Source organism: Rhinolophus ferrumequinum, chromosome 5, assembly GCF_004115265.2.
Source record: "Rhinolophus ferrumequinum isolate MPI-CBG mRhiFer1 chromosome 5, mRhiFer1_v1.p, whole genome shotgun sequence".
Taxonomy (NCBI): Eukaryota; Metazoa; Chordata; class Mammalia; order Chiroptera; family Rhinolophidae; genus Rhinolophus; species Rhinolophus ferrumequinum.
In genome coordinates, this window is record NC_046288.1 from 40,318,439 (window position 1) to 40,335,111 (window position 16,673).

At 40.3% G+C, this 16,673-nt stretch overlaps 1 protein-coding gene across 9 annotated transcripts in view; it reads left to right on the forward strand.

The window, feature by feature from the left end:
* Nucleotides 1-12,412, forward strand: part of ARHGAP24 (Rho GTPase activating protein 24) — a 701,125-nt gene extending 688,713 nt beyond the window's left edge. For 4 of the 9 annotated variants that reach the window (XM_033105937.1, XM_033105936.1, XM_033105935.1 and 1 more), the window contains exons 9-10: nucleotides 428-1,505; nucleotides 8,423-12,412. In XM_033105937.1, coding sequence (XP_032961828.1) covers nucleotides 428-1,505; nucleotides 8,423-8,666 — 1,322 coding nt within the window. In that variant the 3' untranslated portion in view covers nucleotides 8,667-12,412. The remainder of the gene's footprint in view (nucleotides 1-427; nucleotides 1,506-8,422) is intronic. The other 5 variants (XM_033105943.1, XM_033105939.1, XM_033105942.1 and 2 more) reach the window with 3 other exon arrangements.
* Nucleotides 12,413-16,673: the final 4,261 nt, after the last annotated feature.

Genomic DNA, 16,673 nt, shown 5'->3' on the forward strand with positions numbered 1-16,673 from the left:
AGGTCACAATGACCTCCTTGTGAGGGAGATTTCTCATAATTAAATGTCTAACCTGCAAGAAATGTTGTATAACGATTAAGAGCTTGATTTTGGGACCAGCTAACTCTGGATTGAAGCCCTGAGTCTGCTCCTTAATAGCTTTGTGACCTATTTACAGTACAAATATGATAATAACTACCTATTTTTAGATTCATTTTAAAATCCAACTAAACTAATAAAAGTAAAATCCTTGGTACAGTTCATGGCACATAGTAAATGCTCAAGAAATTTTAGCTTCTAGTGCTATTATCATTAAAAATATAGTTTAATACTGCTAATAATAATGCTGAATGTTCACCTGAATGTAGTTCTTTAAGAGTCACTTTCAAAATGGTAAATAAATCAAAACTACTTCACTCATACTACTTTGTTTTCTATGCAATTCCAGGCACTGTGGTGGTCCAGCAATTGATGTCAATGATGATTAGCAAACACGATCATCTTTTCCCCAAAGATGCAGAACTGCAAAGCAAGCCTCAAGACGGAGTGAGCAACAACAACAATGAAATTCAGAAGAAAGCCACCATGGGTCAGTTACAGAACAAAGAGAACAATAATACCAAGGACAGTCCTGGTAGGCAGTGCTCTTGGGATAAGTCCGAGTCGCCCCAGAGAAGCAGCATGGACAATGCATCCCCCACAGCTCTGTCAGGCAGCAAAAGCAACAGCCCAAGGAACAGCGTTCACAAGCTGGACGTCTCTAGGAGCCCCCCTCTTATGGTCAAAAAGAATCCCGCCTTCAATAAGGGCAGTGGAATTGTCACCAATGGGTCCTTCAGCAGCAGTAATGCAGAAGGTCTTGAGAAAACCCAAACCACTCCCAATGGGAGCTTACAGGCCAGAAGGACCTCTTCACTGAAGGGGTCTGGTACCAAAATGGGCACCCACAGTGTACAGAATGGAACAGTGCGAATGGGCATTTTAAACACTGACGTGCTTGGGAATTCCATGAACGGTCGCAGCATGAGCTGGCTGCCCAATGGCTATGTGACCCTGAGAGATAACAAGCAGAAAGAACAAGCAGGAGAGTCAGGCCAGCACCACAGGCTCTCTACGTATGATAACGTCCATCAACAGTTCTCCATGATGAACCTTGATGACAAACAGAGTGTTGACAGTGCCACCTGGTCCACTTCCTCCTGTGAAATCTCCCTTCCCGAGAACTCCAACTCCTGTCGCTCCTCCACCACCACCTGTCCGGAACAAGACTTTTATGGTGGGAACTTTGAGGACCCTGTTTTGGATGGGCCCCCACAGGACGATCTTTCCCACCCTGGGGACTATGAAAACAAAAGTGACCGGAGGAGTGTGGGAGGTCGAAGTAGTCGCGCCACCAGCAGCAGCGACAACAGTGAGACATTTGTGGGCAACAACACCAGCAACCACAGTGCACTGCACAGTTTAGTGTCCAGCCTGAAACAGGAAATGACCAAACAGAAGATAGAGTATGAGTCCAAGATAAAGAGGTGAGGAAAATCTGGAGCTCATAACTGCCAGAGAGGGTGCAACAGCCTCCTGCTGTGGGACAGGCTCATGGCTCACGCAGAGGGTTAAATATGCTAGTGCCAGAGCCAGAACCCCAAGTTCAAGTCCTCGCTTCACCATTTGTAAGCTGTGGGACTTAGGGGAAATTCACTTTATCTGTATGAGCCTTGGTTTCTTAAGGTGAAAATTTTAAATACTAGTAGTATTTACCTCAAAAGCATGTGAGAAATCATTGAGTGCTGTCCCTAGCACAGAAGAGGTGCTCAATAATGCTGTCTTCTTATTAAATATATGGATTTGTGCTAGAGGGCTGGAAAGAAGGAAGCTCTGAGGGAATGGAGAACAGGGAGTCCGCTTTCACTGACAGGAAAAGGATGAGATGAGGGTACAGAGAAGTTGTAGAAGTAAACAGACCTTTTGTTTATTATTATTCTTTCAATTGTTGAATACTGAGAGAGTGTCTACTATCTGCCAAGCTCTGTTCCAGGATTCAGCCATGAATAAAACAGACATACAGTCTGCCCTCATGGAACCTGCTTCCATTGTACTGGAGAAGACAGATGAATGAATAAAATAGATCTTATGTTAAGTATTATAGAAGACTAACACAGGAAAGAGGAGTAAGGCATGTTGGTGAGATGTAATTTTAAGTGTAGGGCCTTATAGGAGGTTAAAGAGAAAGCTGTGCAGATACCTGGGGGAAGAGCAAGTGGAAATGCCATGAGATGAGATGGACAAGGAGCTCAGGGAGGTAACAGGCCAGGTGACAGGGCCTTGGTGATCATTTTAAGTCTTTGGCTTCTACGCTGAAATTGGAATCCATGGAAGGTTTTGAGAAAAGCGATGACAGAAGTGTATTCATAGGGACAAGGGAAATTGTAGTCTTTTTTTAATTTTTATTTTTTTATTGGGGAACAGTGTGTTTCTCCAGGTCCCATCAGCTTCAAGTCATTGTCCTTCAATCTAGTTGTGGAGGGTGCAGCTCAGCTCCAAGTCCAGTCACCGGTTTCAATCTTTAGTTGCAGGGGGCGCAGCCCACCATCCCATGTGGGAATTGAATTGACAACCTTGCTGTTAAGAGCTAGCACTCTAACCAACTGAGCCATCCGGCTGCCCCTCCGGAAGCTCAGCAGCAGCTTGTGTCTTCAATCTAGTTGTGGAGGGCGCAGCTCACTGGCCCATGTGGGAATCGAACCGGCAACCTTGTTGTTCAGAGTTCACACTCTAACCAACTGAGCCATCCCCCCATCCTGGGAAATTATAGTCTTAATGGGGAGCAAAAACTATGATTTATAAGGAACCAGCTATGCTACAACCTAATTTATGTCACTTTATGTCTTTTCATTAGATGGCCAAGGTAGAAGTTTGCTTAGCAAGTTTTCCAGGTGTGGGGACAGAGCCCCAGAGAGCAGTTTCCAGGCTCTCAGCCTCTCATAGAAAGGTGCTGGCTCAGGTAGTAGATGGTCATCAGCTGTGACTAGTTGGCCATCGACTGTTACCGATTAGCCATTAGCCACTGATATAACTGCCGCGGCTAAGCTAGCAAAGTAGTGTAGTGGCATGGTGGTGTGGCGTCCTGGCACGGTGTGGTGTGGCGGAGTGTGGATTGAGGATTGCAGAGAGGCAGACTGCAGTTAGCACGGCTGATTGCAGTTAGCAAGTGAGGTTGGTTGACAGAAAAGCGGAGGCAGGTTGCAGATCGTGTGGCTCCTGCTTCCTGTGTCTCCAACCCAGCTGCCAGCGAGACTATAGAGTGGTATGACTCCCCTATGTATGGCTCCGTGGGTGTTCCTTTTTGGTCTCACCATGTCCTGCGTTCTTATGTGGGGAGCGGGACCAGAGACCCCGCATGACACCCAGTCAAGATAAGGGGCACTGGTTGCATGCTGTGTTCACAGTGCCCTGACTATCAGGTGTTTATGTGCTGGAGAGGCAGGAATACAGAGAATGGAGCGTAGGGCTCACAAATATCATCTTGTGCTGGAAACTTGAAAGTCACCATACCTGTGTTTCACCGAGGTCCCAGGACTGAAAAAACTGATTGTTTTTATGGTCTCCTTTCAGTGTAGTGTAAGAGAAAGGACACTGCACTCTCGAGTCAGGAGAAGGCATGGGGCCCAGTCAGCACGAGGGAGCCCTCATTGTGGTCTGAGTCCCAGGCTCAGGCTGTGCTCTGGTGGACCTCTTCCTGCACAGGTGTTCTCAGATCCTCATAGTTTGTGAACATTAGCATTTGTCCTGCTTTACCTGCTTCCATGGCTCCAAACACCACATGATTTTTAAAATTTATATATATAAAGTTGACTTCAATTTATTGTACTGTTTCCCATCCATCCATTTAGCAATTATCCAGCCAAAAGATACGTATTTTCAAGAGCCATGGTAAAATAAGTATAGAATAAAACACTATTTATACGTTAGGTTAAAACACTACTTTCTTAGAAAGTCATTTTTTAAACTTCGCTGCATGAAACCTTGGTTTGAATTTTTCTGTATAGTGCTGAGTGACAGGTTTAAATAAAAAGAAAAATGGTGCCATCATCTTATTAGGTTACTCTTCTTTCGGAATGTGATTTGTAGAACCACTGGCTACCAGAAGTCTGAATTGCTGCCAATCCATGATGATAAATTAGCACTTAGCACTGGGAGGCAAGAGGTAACACCTGAAACTTGCATTAGGATAGGAAATAAGCTATCATTTCTGAATGGCTGCACATGTATGCATTCACCGATGAGAACATCTGTGATACATTTCTGTTCTGCATCTATGGTGTATTTCAGAGACTTTGATAAAATAATACAACTTCCCAATAGAGTGTCATCTCACTGGGCCCTCTCACTGTAGCATTCTTACCCACCTGACAGGCAGAGGGAGAGGTCCACAATAAAGTAGGCCCAAGGAGCCTACATGCCCAAGCCACAGACATATAAGAGGTAACTGTTCTAGCTAATTATTTATAATTCCTGTTCAGAGTTATATGTTTCTCTTTCAATTCCTTTTTAACTCTACCCACAAGTATGGAGGTTAGATAGATAGATCATACATACATGCATGCATACATACCTAACTAGCAAAATTGATGATAAATACTAGATAATCTTTTACTTTATCAATTATTATTATACATTTTTTTTTAGTTTCTAAACATTTGAGTTTAGTGTTCTTCCCCTTCCCCACCCCAGTTAATTCCTACCTTTATTATGTTGTGGTCAGAGAAATTTATTTTTATAATATCAACTATTTGGTCCGGTAAAAACTATTCTCCTATTGTTGGGTTGGGATTCTACATATGTCCAAGAGTCTGTTAATCAAGCTGTTCAAATCTTTTACATTTCTCCTAATTTTTATCAGATGGATCTATAATTTCTGACAAAAATATCTTTAAATCTCCTAATTTTGGTGGATTTATCAATTTTTTTCTTTTAATTTCGCTGTATTTTATATTGAATAATTTGAGGCTATACTGCTAGGTGAATAAAAAAGTTCAGAATTATTTATATCTCCTCAATGAAATGATTCTTTTATCATTAAGTAATGGTCACCTTTAATTGTAATAATACTTTTTGCCTAAAAATTTATTTTTTCTGATATTGATATTGCTATACTATTTTTATTTTGATTAGTAGCTTTTGATATCTTTCCCATTAACTTTCAAACTTTATGTTTATTATTATATATCTGAGAACTTACATATTTTCCAATTTTGAAATATTTTTATTCATTACTTTTCTGTTTATTTCATCTCCTATATTTTCTCAATTTTCTCTTTCTACAACCCTCATTAAAGTATATTGGACCTTCTTAATCAATTCTCCATCTCTGTTAACTTCTCTTTCTTATGTCAGATTTCTAATGTTTTCATTTTGTGAGGCATCTTTGGAAATTTTTCTCAGACCTGTTTTACATTTTATTTCTTCTTCTTCTTTAAAATTTATTTTTAATTATAGTTGATATACAATATTATATTAGTTTCAGGTGTACAATAGTGATCCACAACATTTATATACCTTATGAAGTGATCACCACAGTAACTCTAGTAATTATTTGTCACTGTACAATTATTATGTTATTGACTATATTCTTTACTATATTCTATATTATATTACATCCCTGTGACTTATTTTATAACTGAAATTTTGTACTTTTTAATTCCCTTTCTCTTCTTCTTCTATACCCTGACCTACCTCCCCTTTGTCAACCATCAGTTTGTTCTCTGTGTCTATGCATTTGTTTGTTTTGCTTTGTTCATTTGTTTTTTAGATTCCACATATAAGTGAAAACATACAGCATTTGTCTTTCTCTGTCTTATTTTACCTAACATAATATTCTCTAGGTCCAGCCAGGTTGTTGCAAATGGCAAGATTTCATTCCTTTTTATGGCAGAGCAATATTCCATTGTACACGTATACCATATCTTTAGCCATTCATCTATAAGTAGACACCTGCATTGTTTCCATATCATGGCTATTGTAAACAATGCTGCAATGAACATAGGGGTGCATATGTTTTCAAATTACTGTTTTTGTTTTTCTTCAGATAAATACCCAAAAGTGAAATTGCTGTGTCGTACAGTAGTTTTATTTTTAATTTTTTGAAGAATCCCCATACTGTTTCCCATAGTAGCTGCACCTAGTTTATAATTCTACCAACAGTGCACAAGTGTTCCTTTTCTTCCACATCCTCACCAATACTTTTTATTTGCTATCATTTTGATAATAGCCTTTCTATAGGTGTGAGGTGATATATCATTGTGGTTTTGATTTGCATTTCTCTGATGATTAGTGATGTTGAGCATCTTTTCATGTGTCTATTGGCCATCTATATGTCTTTGGAGAAATGTCTATTCAGGTCCTCTGCCCATTTTTTAATTGGATTGTTTGTTTTTCTGGTGTTGAGTTGTATGAGTTCTTTATATATTTTGGATAGTAACCCCTTATTAGATATATCATTTGCAAATATCTTCTTCCATTCAGTATGTTGCTTCTGATTCTTGTTGATGGCTTCCTTCACTCTGCAAAAGCTTTTAAGTTTGATGTATTCCCATTTGTTTATTTTGGTTTGTGTTGCCTTTGCCCGAGGAAACATATCCCAAAATATATTGCTAAGACTGATTTTTTCTTCCGCTGATTTAATTCTGACACTTCAATCAGCCTATGAGTAGAGTTTTTGTAGTCAATTTTTTATAAAGGTAATTGATGTTATAAGCTCTGAGTTGAATCACTGTCAACTTTCTGACAATCTTATGCTGGAGACCTCTTGTCACCCAGATGAGAAATAAAAATCTAGCTCTAGCCTCACAGGCCTTTATCTAGGACCCCTCATATGCTTCCATTGACTGTTCTAAATTTTAGTTGCGTCCTTGGTTATACCTGAAGATGCTCTTTTATTTCTTTTAACCTTGGCTATGTATCTTAAAAACATTTTTATTATATTTTTCCAGCATCTTTCTGTGTTCACAGTAGGTAGGGTTCCTTCTGTATTCAACTCAGTCCATTAGATTCGTGGAAGTTTCATATAAGTGCCTGATACATACAAATGTGTGTGTGTGTGTGTGTGTGTGTGTGTGTGTATATATATATATATATATTAAGGACTGTATTCCTTGGTATTTAAGCTTGAGTTTCTTTCAGGATTTTTAGTTCTAAAATAAATAGTTTTAGAAAGCAAAAGAGAATATATTGTAGAATAATTATTGGTTGCAACCAGCACACTGCCAGGTTGTTATATAAAAATGTGATTATGTGATCAAAACATCCTTCTTGAATCCTAATTACTTTCAAAAGGGGAGCAGATTTATTTTTAAGTGTTATTGTTATTATCTGGATGAAATGTCAAGAAACATTTAACTTATTTTGAAACAGAAAAATAATTGAGATTTTAGTTTGAAAATTGTTATTAAAATAATAAGATTTCTGAGAGGTACACATGTACTAGCCTTCCAAATTTCAGTGGCATGGTCAACTTTAGCTCTGAAGAGGAGAAATTAAAAAGTCAACTATTACCAAGATTCATTTTAAAATAAGTAAGTGCTTAATACTCCTCTTTGAACAACAACAATAATGTTTTGGAACTTAGTGACTATGAAGAAACTGTTTTCAAGGAACTTACCTCAAATTATACTATTATCCAAAAAAACATAGCTATCAATCTATAGAAATATACATCTAGAGATCCTAAAATGTATTAACTTAGAAGGCAGTGAGACACAGATAACAGGTTACTTGGGTGGACTCCACTGTCACAAAATGTCAGGTGGATTACTTATTCAACACACGTCATCTCTACCTCCCTTGTCAGTGTAAGGTGTCTACTTTTGGTACCATTTTTATAAGATGGGACTCCATATATTCCAGAGAAACCCATTCTTAGCAGTGGACTTTATCTAACAATGACATTTTCACTGTCATTATTTTCACTGTCATTATGGCATATTTCACTGCCTCTGATAGAAAGCAAAAATGATTGCCCTTTTTGTTCCACCTTTATTGGACTATCTCCGTTTTTTTGTTTTTGTTATTTTTAATAAAGCCTAGTTTACATTTAATGATCCAGGAGTCCTTGTGGTTTGGGTTGCCTCCCTCTCTGTCATTCTGTGCTACATGACGTTGGTTTCTGGCTTCTCTGTGCTTATATTTATACATTAATTATCAAATGACAACTAAGTGCTTCCAAGAGAGGTCTCGAGGTCTTCTTGTTAAAATGATAGTAAATTGTCTTAGCAAATAGAAAAGAAAAAAAAACCTTTGAAATCATTGGATCTTGCTTCACTGATTTGAAAGGGCTCATTCCAATTTCCTAAGCATTTCAGAGATATAGTTTAAAGAATATTTGTATCCCTCTCATATTGCAAGTGAATAAAATCGTTTTATCTTTTATTCCTCCCCTCGCCCTTTGTAGTTTAGAGCAGCGAAACTTGACTTTGGAAACAGAAATGATGAGCCTCCACGATGAACTGGATCAAGAACGGAAAAAGTTCACAATGATAGAAATCAAAATGCGAAATGCTGAGCGAGCAAAAGAAGATGCTGAGAAAAGAAATGACATGCTTCAGAAAGAAATGGAGCAGTTTTTTTCCACATTTGGGGAGCTGACAGTGGAACCCAGGAGAACCGAGAGAGGAAACACGATATGGATCCAGTGAGCCTGCTTTCTCCAGCTGTCTCCACTGAATCTGGGAAGGACTCTGGGGGTTCTGGTGGGAACATTACATGGGATCAGGTGGCTGGTCACCTGGCTGTACAGTGCTCTGACTGGTGAAGGAATATCATTTACAGACATGACCCATCCATATCTGCAATGTGTACCAAAGTTATATCATGCCCCATATGCTACTGTCAAGTGTTACAACTGGATATGTGTATAGAGAGTAGTTTTTAAAAAGTAAACTAAAAATGAGAAGCATATCTCAAGAATTATTTTATTGCAAGTCTTGTATTTAAAACATTAAATCAATATGTTGTTGCAATTTAGCTTGCTTTCAAGCTTCACCCCTTGCACTTAACATAAGCTATTTTTGGCATTGTGTTATCATCAGCTTATTTTATAGATCAATATTTTTATTTCCCTTTTTGCTGAGGAAATGAAGATAAGCAGATATATAAAAATATATAAATATATATAAGATGAGTTATTAAAATCAAAAGAATACTTTGTGGCTGTGCTGTTTGTGCCAATAGACCTTACCATGACCAAAAAGAGAAATGTAAATAATTTTATGAAATATAGTAGAATTACCAGGAACCTTTGAATTGCTCTTTAAATTCTTCCTTTGACACTGCTCAGTTTTCTTTGTGAGATGATTTAACACAGACTGTATAAGAAAATACCCTTCTCAAGCCCCCTAGTCTGCCTTGCCAGTTCCACAGATGCATGTCTGCTATACAGGATGCACCTTAGAGGGGAAAAATGGGAAAGAAAAGCATTTAAGCGGTCTTGCCTTGAGTTACCCTGTCCTTCTGGACTGAATCTCTGCAACTGCTCGGTGGTTACGGAGAAATTCTTCCTGCCATTTGGAAGTTGGGAAACAATACTTGCTAAACCGCACCCACGTGAGCACCTGCCCTCCACTACGACATCTCCAGGCAGTGAAAAGGTAGTCCTGTGTCCCCCTGGGTTAAACGGCTAGCGTGTGTGCCACAGAGTGACATTTTTCTCTCACCTAGGCTGACTGTTCTGTTGTCATCTGGGATTCTCTCTGAATGACAGTGAGAAGAGTTATTCTGCAGCTAGAGAAAGGTGACGGAGGGAAAGGGGTCCAGAAAGAGGAGGAGACAAGTTTAGAAGAAACAAACTATTTTGCTTCTAGTTTTTACATTATTGTTCCTCCCTGTTGAAAACATATCCATTCACAATAATCTTAAAACATGAATCCTTAAAGGTCCATTTTTGACAAACTTTTGAACATCAGTAATGACACATCTCTAGAGAAGTTCAGGTCTCTGTTGGGAATATGGGGAGCCCCCATGTCAGGAAGATAATGCTTTTGAAAAGCCAAGCAGATAAAGTTTTTTCACACTAGAACAAAAAAAAGTCATAAAGGCATAATTGGAAATAAATACTACTTGAGTTTATGGGACTTGTGTTGTTTGAAGGTTCTATGTTTGTGTGTATTTATTTATGTTCGAGGCGAAGAGTAGTCTCGACAGCATTCGTTCCTGTCACTGCGCTGCTTTTGTTCACATCGTTTCGCTGAGCAAGCTTACGTGATTCTTTGGTATCAACCAATATCTACGGAGTGATACCTTTCTTTATCTTGAATTCCCTTTCTCTCTCTTTCTAGTCCTTTGACTAGATACTGCCACCTGGATAGCTTATAAAAATTTCAAATTCAAAATGTGCAAAAGTGATCTCAATAACTCTCTCCCTCTGCCTTTTTATCTTTTCCCAGTTAACAAAAACTTCAGATGCATCCAGGGTGCTATGTGATGCAATAGGGAAAAACAAAGGCTGTGCAGTCAAACTGCCTGTATTCAAGTTTTCTATAATGTGAGGTCTGTTATTGAATCTTCCATGCATCACCTTTTTCATCTGTAAAATGGAAATAATAAAAATACTACTCTCCTGGACTTGCTATATGGTTTCAGTAAGGCAGCTGTGTTAAGGCTGAGCGCAGCACCTGGTAAATAATGACTCCATGAATGTCAGTTCTTATTTTCTCCGCTCTCTTCACTTTTAATTCACTCACCATTACTGTCTGTACCACCCATCTTCACCTTTGTAATCTGCTCTCTTGTATCAGTTTCTCCTCATCTTTTGATGAAAGCATCTTACCTAGTCCCGTCTGTTCCAGTACCTCTCCTCTACCTTCATCTTTTGCCAGCTGCCAGGTGACCATCCTGTGGCCTTGCTATTAACGTTTGATGGCTCTCACAGAGGAATGCCCTTCACACAATGTGTTAGACCATGACCTGCACCGTCAATCTCATTGCCGGCCACTTCCCTCACACCTGCCGTGCCATTTCATGCCTCTGGAACTTTCCACTTGCTATTGCTGTGTCCATCTAGAAGGCCTTCCTTCAGTCTGGCACAATCTATCTTTTTATAAGAGCCAAATCAAATGTCACCTCCCCTATAAATCTGCCTAGGATCTCAATGCAGTACGTTACCTTATATGATCCTAATTTGCATATATCTCTTTTAGCCTTTCCCACATCTGAATATGTTCTTCAGCAAATAAGAAGCACTTTAGGAAACAACATGGTAAAATGGAAATTGCAGGAAACTGAGAGCCTGACAGACTAAGACAGGAATCTCACCATGCCTTAGGCAAGATGCACAGCAATGAGAAGTCACATAACCTCTCTGAGCCTGTTTTTTCATCTGTAAAGCCGGAGGTATTAACTCCTCCGAAGTAGGGATGTTGTAATCCTTAAAGGTGATGTGTGAAGTGCCTTTCCTAGTGCCTGCCACTCAGTTTCATTGATAGCTCTCTTGTTCAGTGGAGATTCTTAAGATACCAGACTGTATCTTATTGATCTTAAATCCCTCCGCCTCCACTCTTTATGCCATAGAGCGCCAGCAGGAAGAGTTAGCAATAAATTTGCTCTTTGATTGATAAAGGATGCTGTTATTAATTTTAATTAACGATTTTGGCATTGATGACCTCCAGTCGATGGATACTATGAACAGCTTGCCCATCTGGGTTTCTATTAGTTCTTCTAATGCAGCTAAAAGTCTAGAATGTATCAACAGTAAAGTCACATAAGCATAAACTGGAAATAAGGAGTTAAGTAGTATCAAGAGTTCATTTGCTACATCCTATATACACTTCTTTAAAACTATTTAAGTAACTACAATGTTTCTTAAATTATGAGCTCAGAAGAAAGGATTTGCTAACAAGTGTTGAGTCTATAATATTGGTTTTACTAGTCAAACTATATGTCTGGGTGTCCTTTAGAGAACATAGAATTGCCTATGACATCAGGCCAACTGAAGTGTAGCTTTTATACGTAATTTTATTGTGAAACAACTAAAAACTCCAAGTGGAATTTAAATAATGTTATTCCTACTTATTTTTTTTTTATTCATAAGCTGAATCCTCTTTTTTTAAAAATCAGATTATTCCCAGGTAGGATAGTTTAAATCACTGATATAATTATCTCACCATAGAAATTCAGGAGAGTATTAAAGACTGTGATGCCAGCCACGAGCCCCAGAGTTCCTTACACTGCAGAGCTGCACCCCGCTTAGAGTAGCATCAAAGGAAAAAAGGATGCATAAGCTTTTGTATTCAGAGACCTGGATTCAAATCCCAGCTCTGCCAATTTGTAGCTATGTCAATTTGAGAAAACTTACATAGTGTTTGTAAGCCTTAGTTTGTTTTTCTGTAAAATAGGATAATAATAGTGTCTTTTCCTCATTGGAATTTTCTTTTCTTTTTTTTTTTTTTTTTTTTGAGACATAAGATGTGTGGTGTGATTAGCACAGTACCTGGCATATAATATGTGTTCAATAAATGGTAACTGTCAGCCCCAAATTAGTAGTGAAAGTGTGTTTAAACTTCTAAAGAACATAACAGGGCTCTGCCTTCCAGAATTTGGCAAACAGTAAAAGAATAGCATTGTCACCAGGTAAAAAGGTATAACTACGCCCTGTCTCAGGTACCCTAATTTTATCTTTGCCCAGATAATCTGCCAGAGATTGATGGCAATAAAGAAGCAACCCAAAGCATCCTTCCTATTCTGAGATAATACAGTTACATCCGTGATCTGAGAATAATGTATAAAGAATTGCCTGTACGTGTCCTGCATCAACTCTATCCCTGTGGACACTGAAAAAGATGTTGGGTTTTAAAGACACTGAGTAACATACAAGGTCTGACAATTAAGTTTGCGAACTCATCCTGGAAAAAGTGCTACATAGTTCATTGCTGAATATCACTACAGTCACCTTTGAAGTACTTCCCTTGGGAAGCTGTGCAACCACACCAGCACCTAGTCTACCCTTCAAAGCAGTTTTGGAACTCTTTTTCTGAAATCAGAGCTGTCGTTGTATTAACTTGATGACCTGAATGTCATCAAAATGTCTTCCTTTCAATATTTCCTTTATCTTTGGTAAAGAAAGAAGTTATTAGGGGCCAGATCAGGTGAGTAGGGAGGGTGTTCCAATACAGTTATTTGTTTACTGGCTGAAAACTCCTTCACAGACAGTGCTATGTGAGCTGGTGCATTGTCGGGATGCAAGAGCCATGAATTGTTGGCGAAAAGTTCAGGTCGTCTAACTTTTTCATGCAGCCTTTTCAGCACTTCCAAATAGTAAACTTGGTTAACTATTTGTCCAGATGGTCCAAATTAATAATGAATAATCCCTCTGATATCAAAAAAGGTTAGCAACACCGTTGCAGCAAGTTCGCGAACTTAATTGTCAGACTTCGTGTGATGAATAGTCCAAGGATACAGACCAGGAAACATGTCTGGACTCACAGCAGTACCACCAGCCCTGAATGCTGACTGAAGGCCTCCACATGCCAAACCAGCACTAGGCTAGGTGCCCTCAGATGCCCCATTTACAATACTAATCACCACATATGGTGACAAACAATGAAAGTAATTCAGAGAGCACAAACGCGAGGCTGGGTGTCCTGCAGGGTCTCTAGTACCGCTCCCTGCACAAGAACGCAGGCTGTGGTGAGGCCAAAAAGGAACACCGGCAGAGCCATAGATAGGAAAGTCATACCACTATAGTCTCGCTGGCAGCTGGGTTGGAGACTCAGGAAGCAGGAGCCACAAGATCCTGAATCCACCTTCCGCTTCTCTGCCAACCCACCAACCAACTTAGCAACGGCAGTTATATCAGTGGCTAATGGCTAACTGGTTACAGCTGACGGCCATCTACTACCCAAGTCAGCACCTTTCCATGTGAGGCCAAGAGCCTGGAAATGGCTCTCTGGGACTCTGTCTCCACACTGAGAAAGGCAGTGCAGAGCCATGACTGTGATGTGAGTCCTGAAGGGTGAGCAGGAAGTTGTCAGACAGGGTGTCCGTTTGGGCTCAGGGCCTCTGTCATGCAGGGTCTGTGGTCCCGCTCCCTGCATAAGAATGCAGGATATGGTGAGGCCAAAAGGGAACACCAATGGAGCCACAGATAGGGGAGTCATACCACGATAGTCTCACTGGCAGCTGGGTTAGAGACACAGGAAGTAGGAGCCACACTATCTGCAATCCGCCATCCGCTTCTCTGCCAACCAACCCGCCAAGCAGCGTAGCCACGGCACTTATAGCAGTGGCTAATGGCTAACCAGTAACAGCTGATGGCCAACTAGTCACAGCTGATGGCCACCTACTACCCAAGCCAGCACCTTTCCACGTGAGGCCGAGAGCCTGGAAACTGCTCTCTGGGACTCTGTCCCCACAGCCTCCCTAGTGTATGGAAGGGTATGTGCAAAGTGCCTTTGGTGCAGACCCCAGGGAGACTCTTCAATGAAAAGTGACCTATAAAGTCTGTGCTATCGAGGTGGCATTGTGTGTAGCAACTTTCCTCACATTATGAGACAAAAACACACTTAGGATCTGGTGGCTTCTACTCTTTCATTCAAAGAAAGACGCCAATGGACACCTTTTGCCTTGTTGGAACTCACAAACCATAGGAAAAGAGTGCTGGAACTGTGGCACCCTACGTCTATTGTTCTCTTTACGGTCTTCATTGCACAAGTGGGGAATGAGTTGAAATTTAGAACTTCCCAGCTTAAGGGCCTGGCCTCTTGTTGCAAAGTGACTTAGAAAACTAACAGTTCCCCAGGCAGCCAAAACCTGAAACTACTGGAGATCTTAGAGTACACATTTCAGCTGATGAAAAGTATGTCTTTTAATGAGCCATGTGAGGCTCAGGTCCAGGGCTGACTGACACCGTTTATAGACTGTGTCGAGCTGCTTCAGCCCCTCATGGAGAGGGTTACCTTTCTTAAACACATAGTACCGGAAACAGGAGAGGACTGAATTGTTTGAATGAGGAGTCAAATTGACACCATTTACCATGAGCGACGTTGCCTCTTACCTGAGGGAGGCCCTCAATGTACTACCTGTTCTTGTGAAAACACCGTGTGTATCCCAGCCCTCTCCTCTCTCAATGAAAATTCCCCACCTCCTCATGAGTCACTAGAATTGATTATGTACCACCCCAAAGTCATCCCCAGGGTTGTGCCCTCCTACCCTCCTCCTTGGGTACCAATTGCCCAAATAGTCCAAATCCCCGTACCACTTGCCCTCACCCCCGTGTTGCTCAGCGTATTTCCTCATTTGCGTTGAATTCTGATCCCCTCTCCACTCCTCCAACCTTTCCTTTATACCTTCGAGATCTTACCGATGACATCATCCTCCCCCAAATCTTCTCTAAGACAGCTACCTCCTGGTGACATCACTCTCCTTGCAGCTCTCTCCAGGATGGCTCTTTTTTCTTGCTACAACCTGCATGTTATTAGCCCAAAGGAAAGAGAGGTCTTGCTTTGCTCTGTGCTGCAACTTCCAGATCTTTGCTCCTCCCTCCTCCCTGATAACCTCCTTGGAAGCACGTGTCACGAGACCAAGTATTTTAGCACCTAATCAAATGCTTTATTTCTCTCACCACTACTCTTACACCATCCACCAACTTGGCCACTCAGCTCCTTGACCTGGCTCACTTCCAAAATCTTGTTCTCGCTCTGTCCGAACATCAGCCAGCCATGCCCAGCTATACCTTACACCCTGTCATTACCAATAATGGCACCATCACCAAAATTTCCATTTCAAGCATCCAGTCTCTGGTCATCACCTCTTCTCCCACTGGGACAATTCTTGGATATTCCAAAGCATCTCTAAGCCGTTGACTTTGCTAACTTTTCACTGACTGTGAGCCCCCTCTTGTCACTGCTTCTCTCCTTGACCAGCTTAGCGTTTGTGGTTCCTCGTCATAATTATTGTCTTGTTTCTAATCTCAAATCCCTTCATCTTCTCTTCCTCCACTGTACTTACCTGAAAAACAAACAAACAAACAAACAAAAACAACCTCAACTCTAGCTAAATTCAATTTCTGCTTATTCCTAACCTGCACGTAAGAAGCTAAATATGGCTGGAGAGCAAAAGACAGCCATGTTGACTTGTCTCACCTTATATTTATATAAATGTGGCTCACATGGCTCTCATCACTGTTCAGTAATTATCTTCACATTTTCCAAAGTAAATTTCATACTTCTCTTCTCAAACCTACATAAACCCTTCCCCTCCTCCTCATCGGATAACCTTACTTCTGTCTTTACTGAGAAAAACGTATCAGAAAAGTGTGTCCTTATGTTCCACCATCATATCTACAAACTATCTCCATCTGTCCTGGACACCCCACCTTGCCTCCTGCTTCACTGTGCAGCCTGCTCCAATCAGACTAGCTGCTCTGCTCATGTACTGGACCTTGTCTCTCTGGACTTTTCAAGTACATTGCTCCTTCAAATAAATATTCGTACTCTCTCACATTACCAATTTTCCTCTTTCTATATTAGTTCCATATACCCATGTTGTGATAGCTTTTTAAAATTTTTTTCTTCATCTCATATTTATTTCCAATTTCTACATCATTCTTCAGCTTCACTTTTTAGAAAAATAAAAATTTTCTGTACTTGTTTCTAATTCCTCACCTCCCATTTTCTCTTTTTTATGCCCCGTTCTTCCGCCTCCCACCTCAC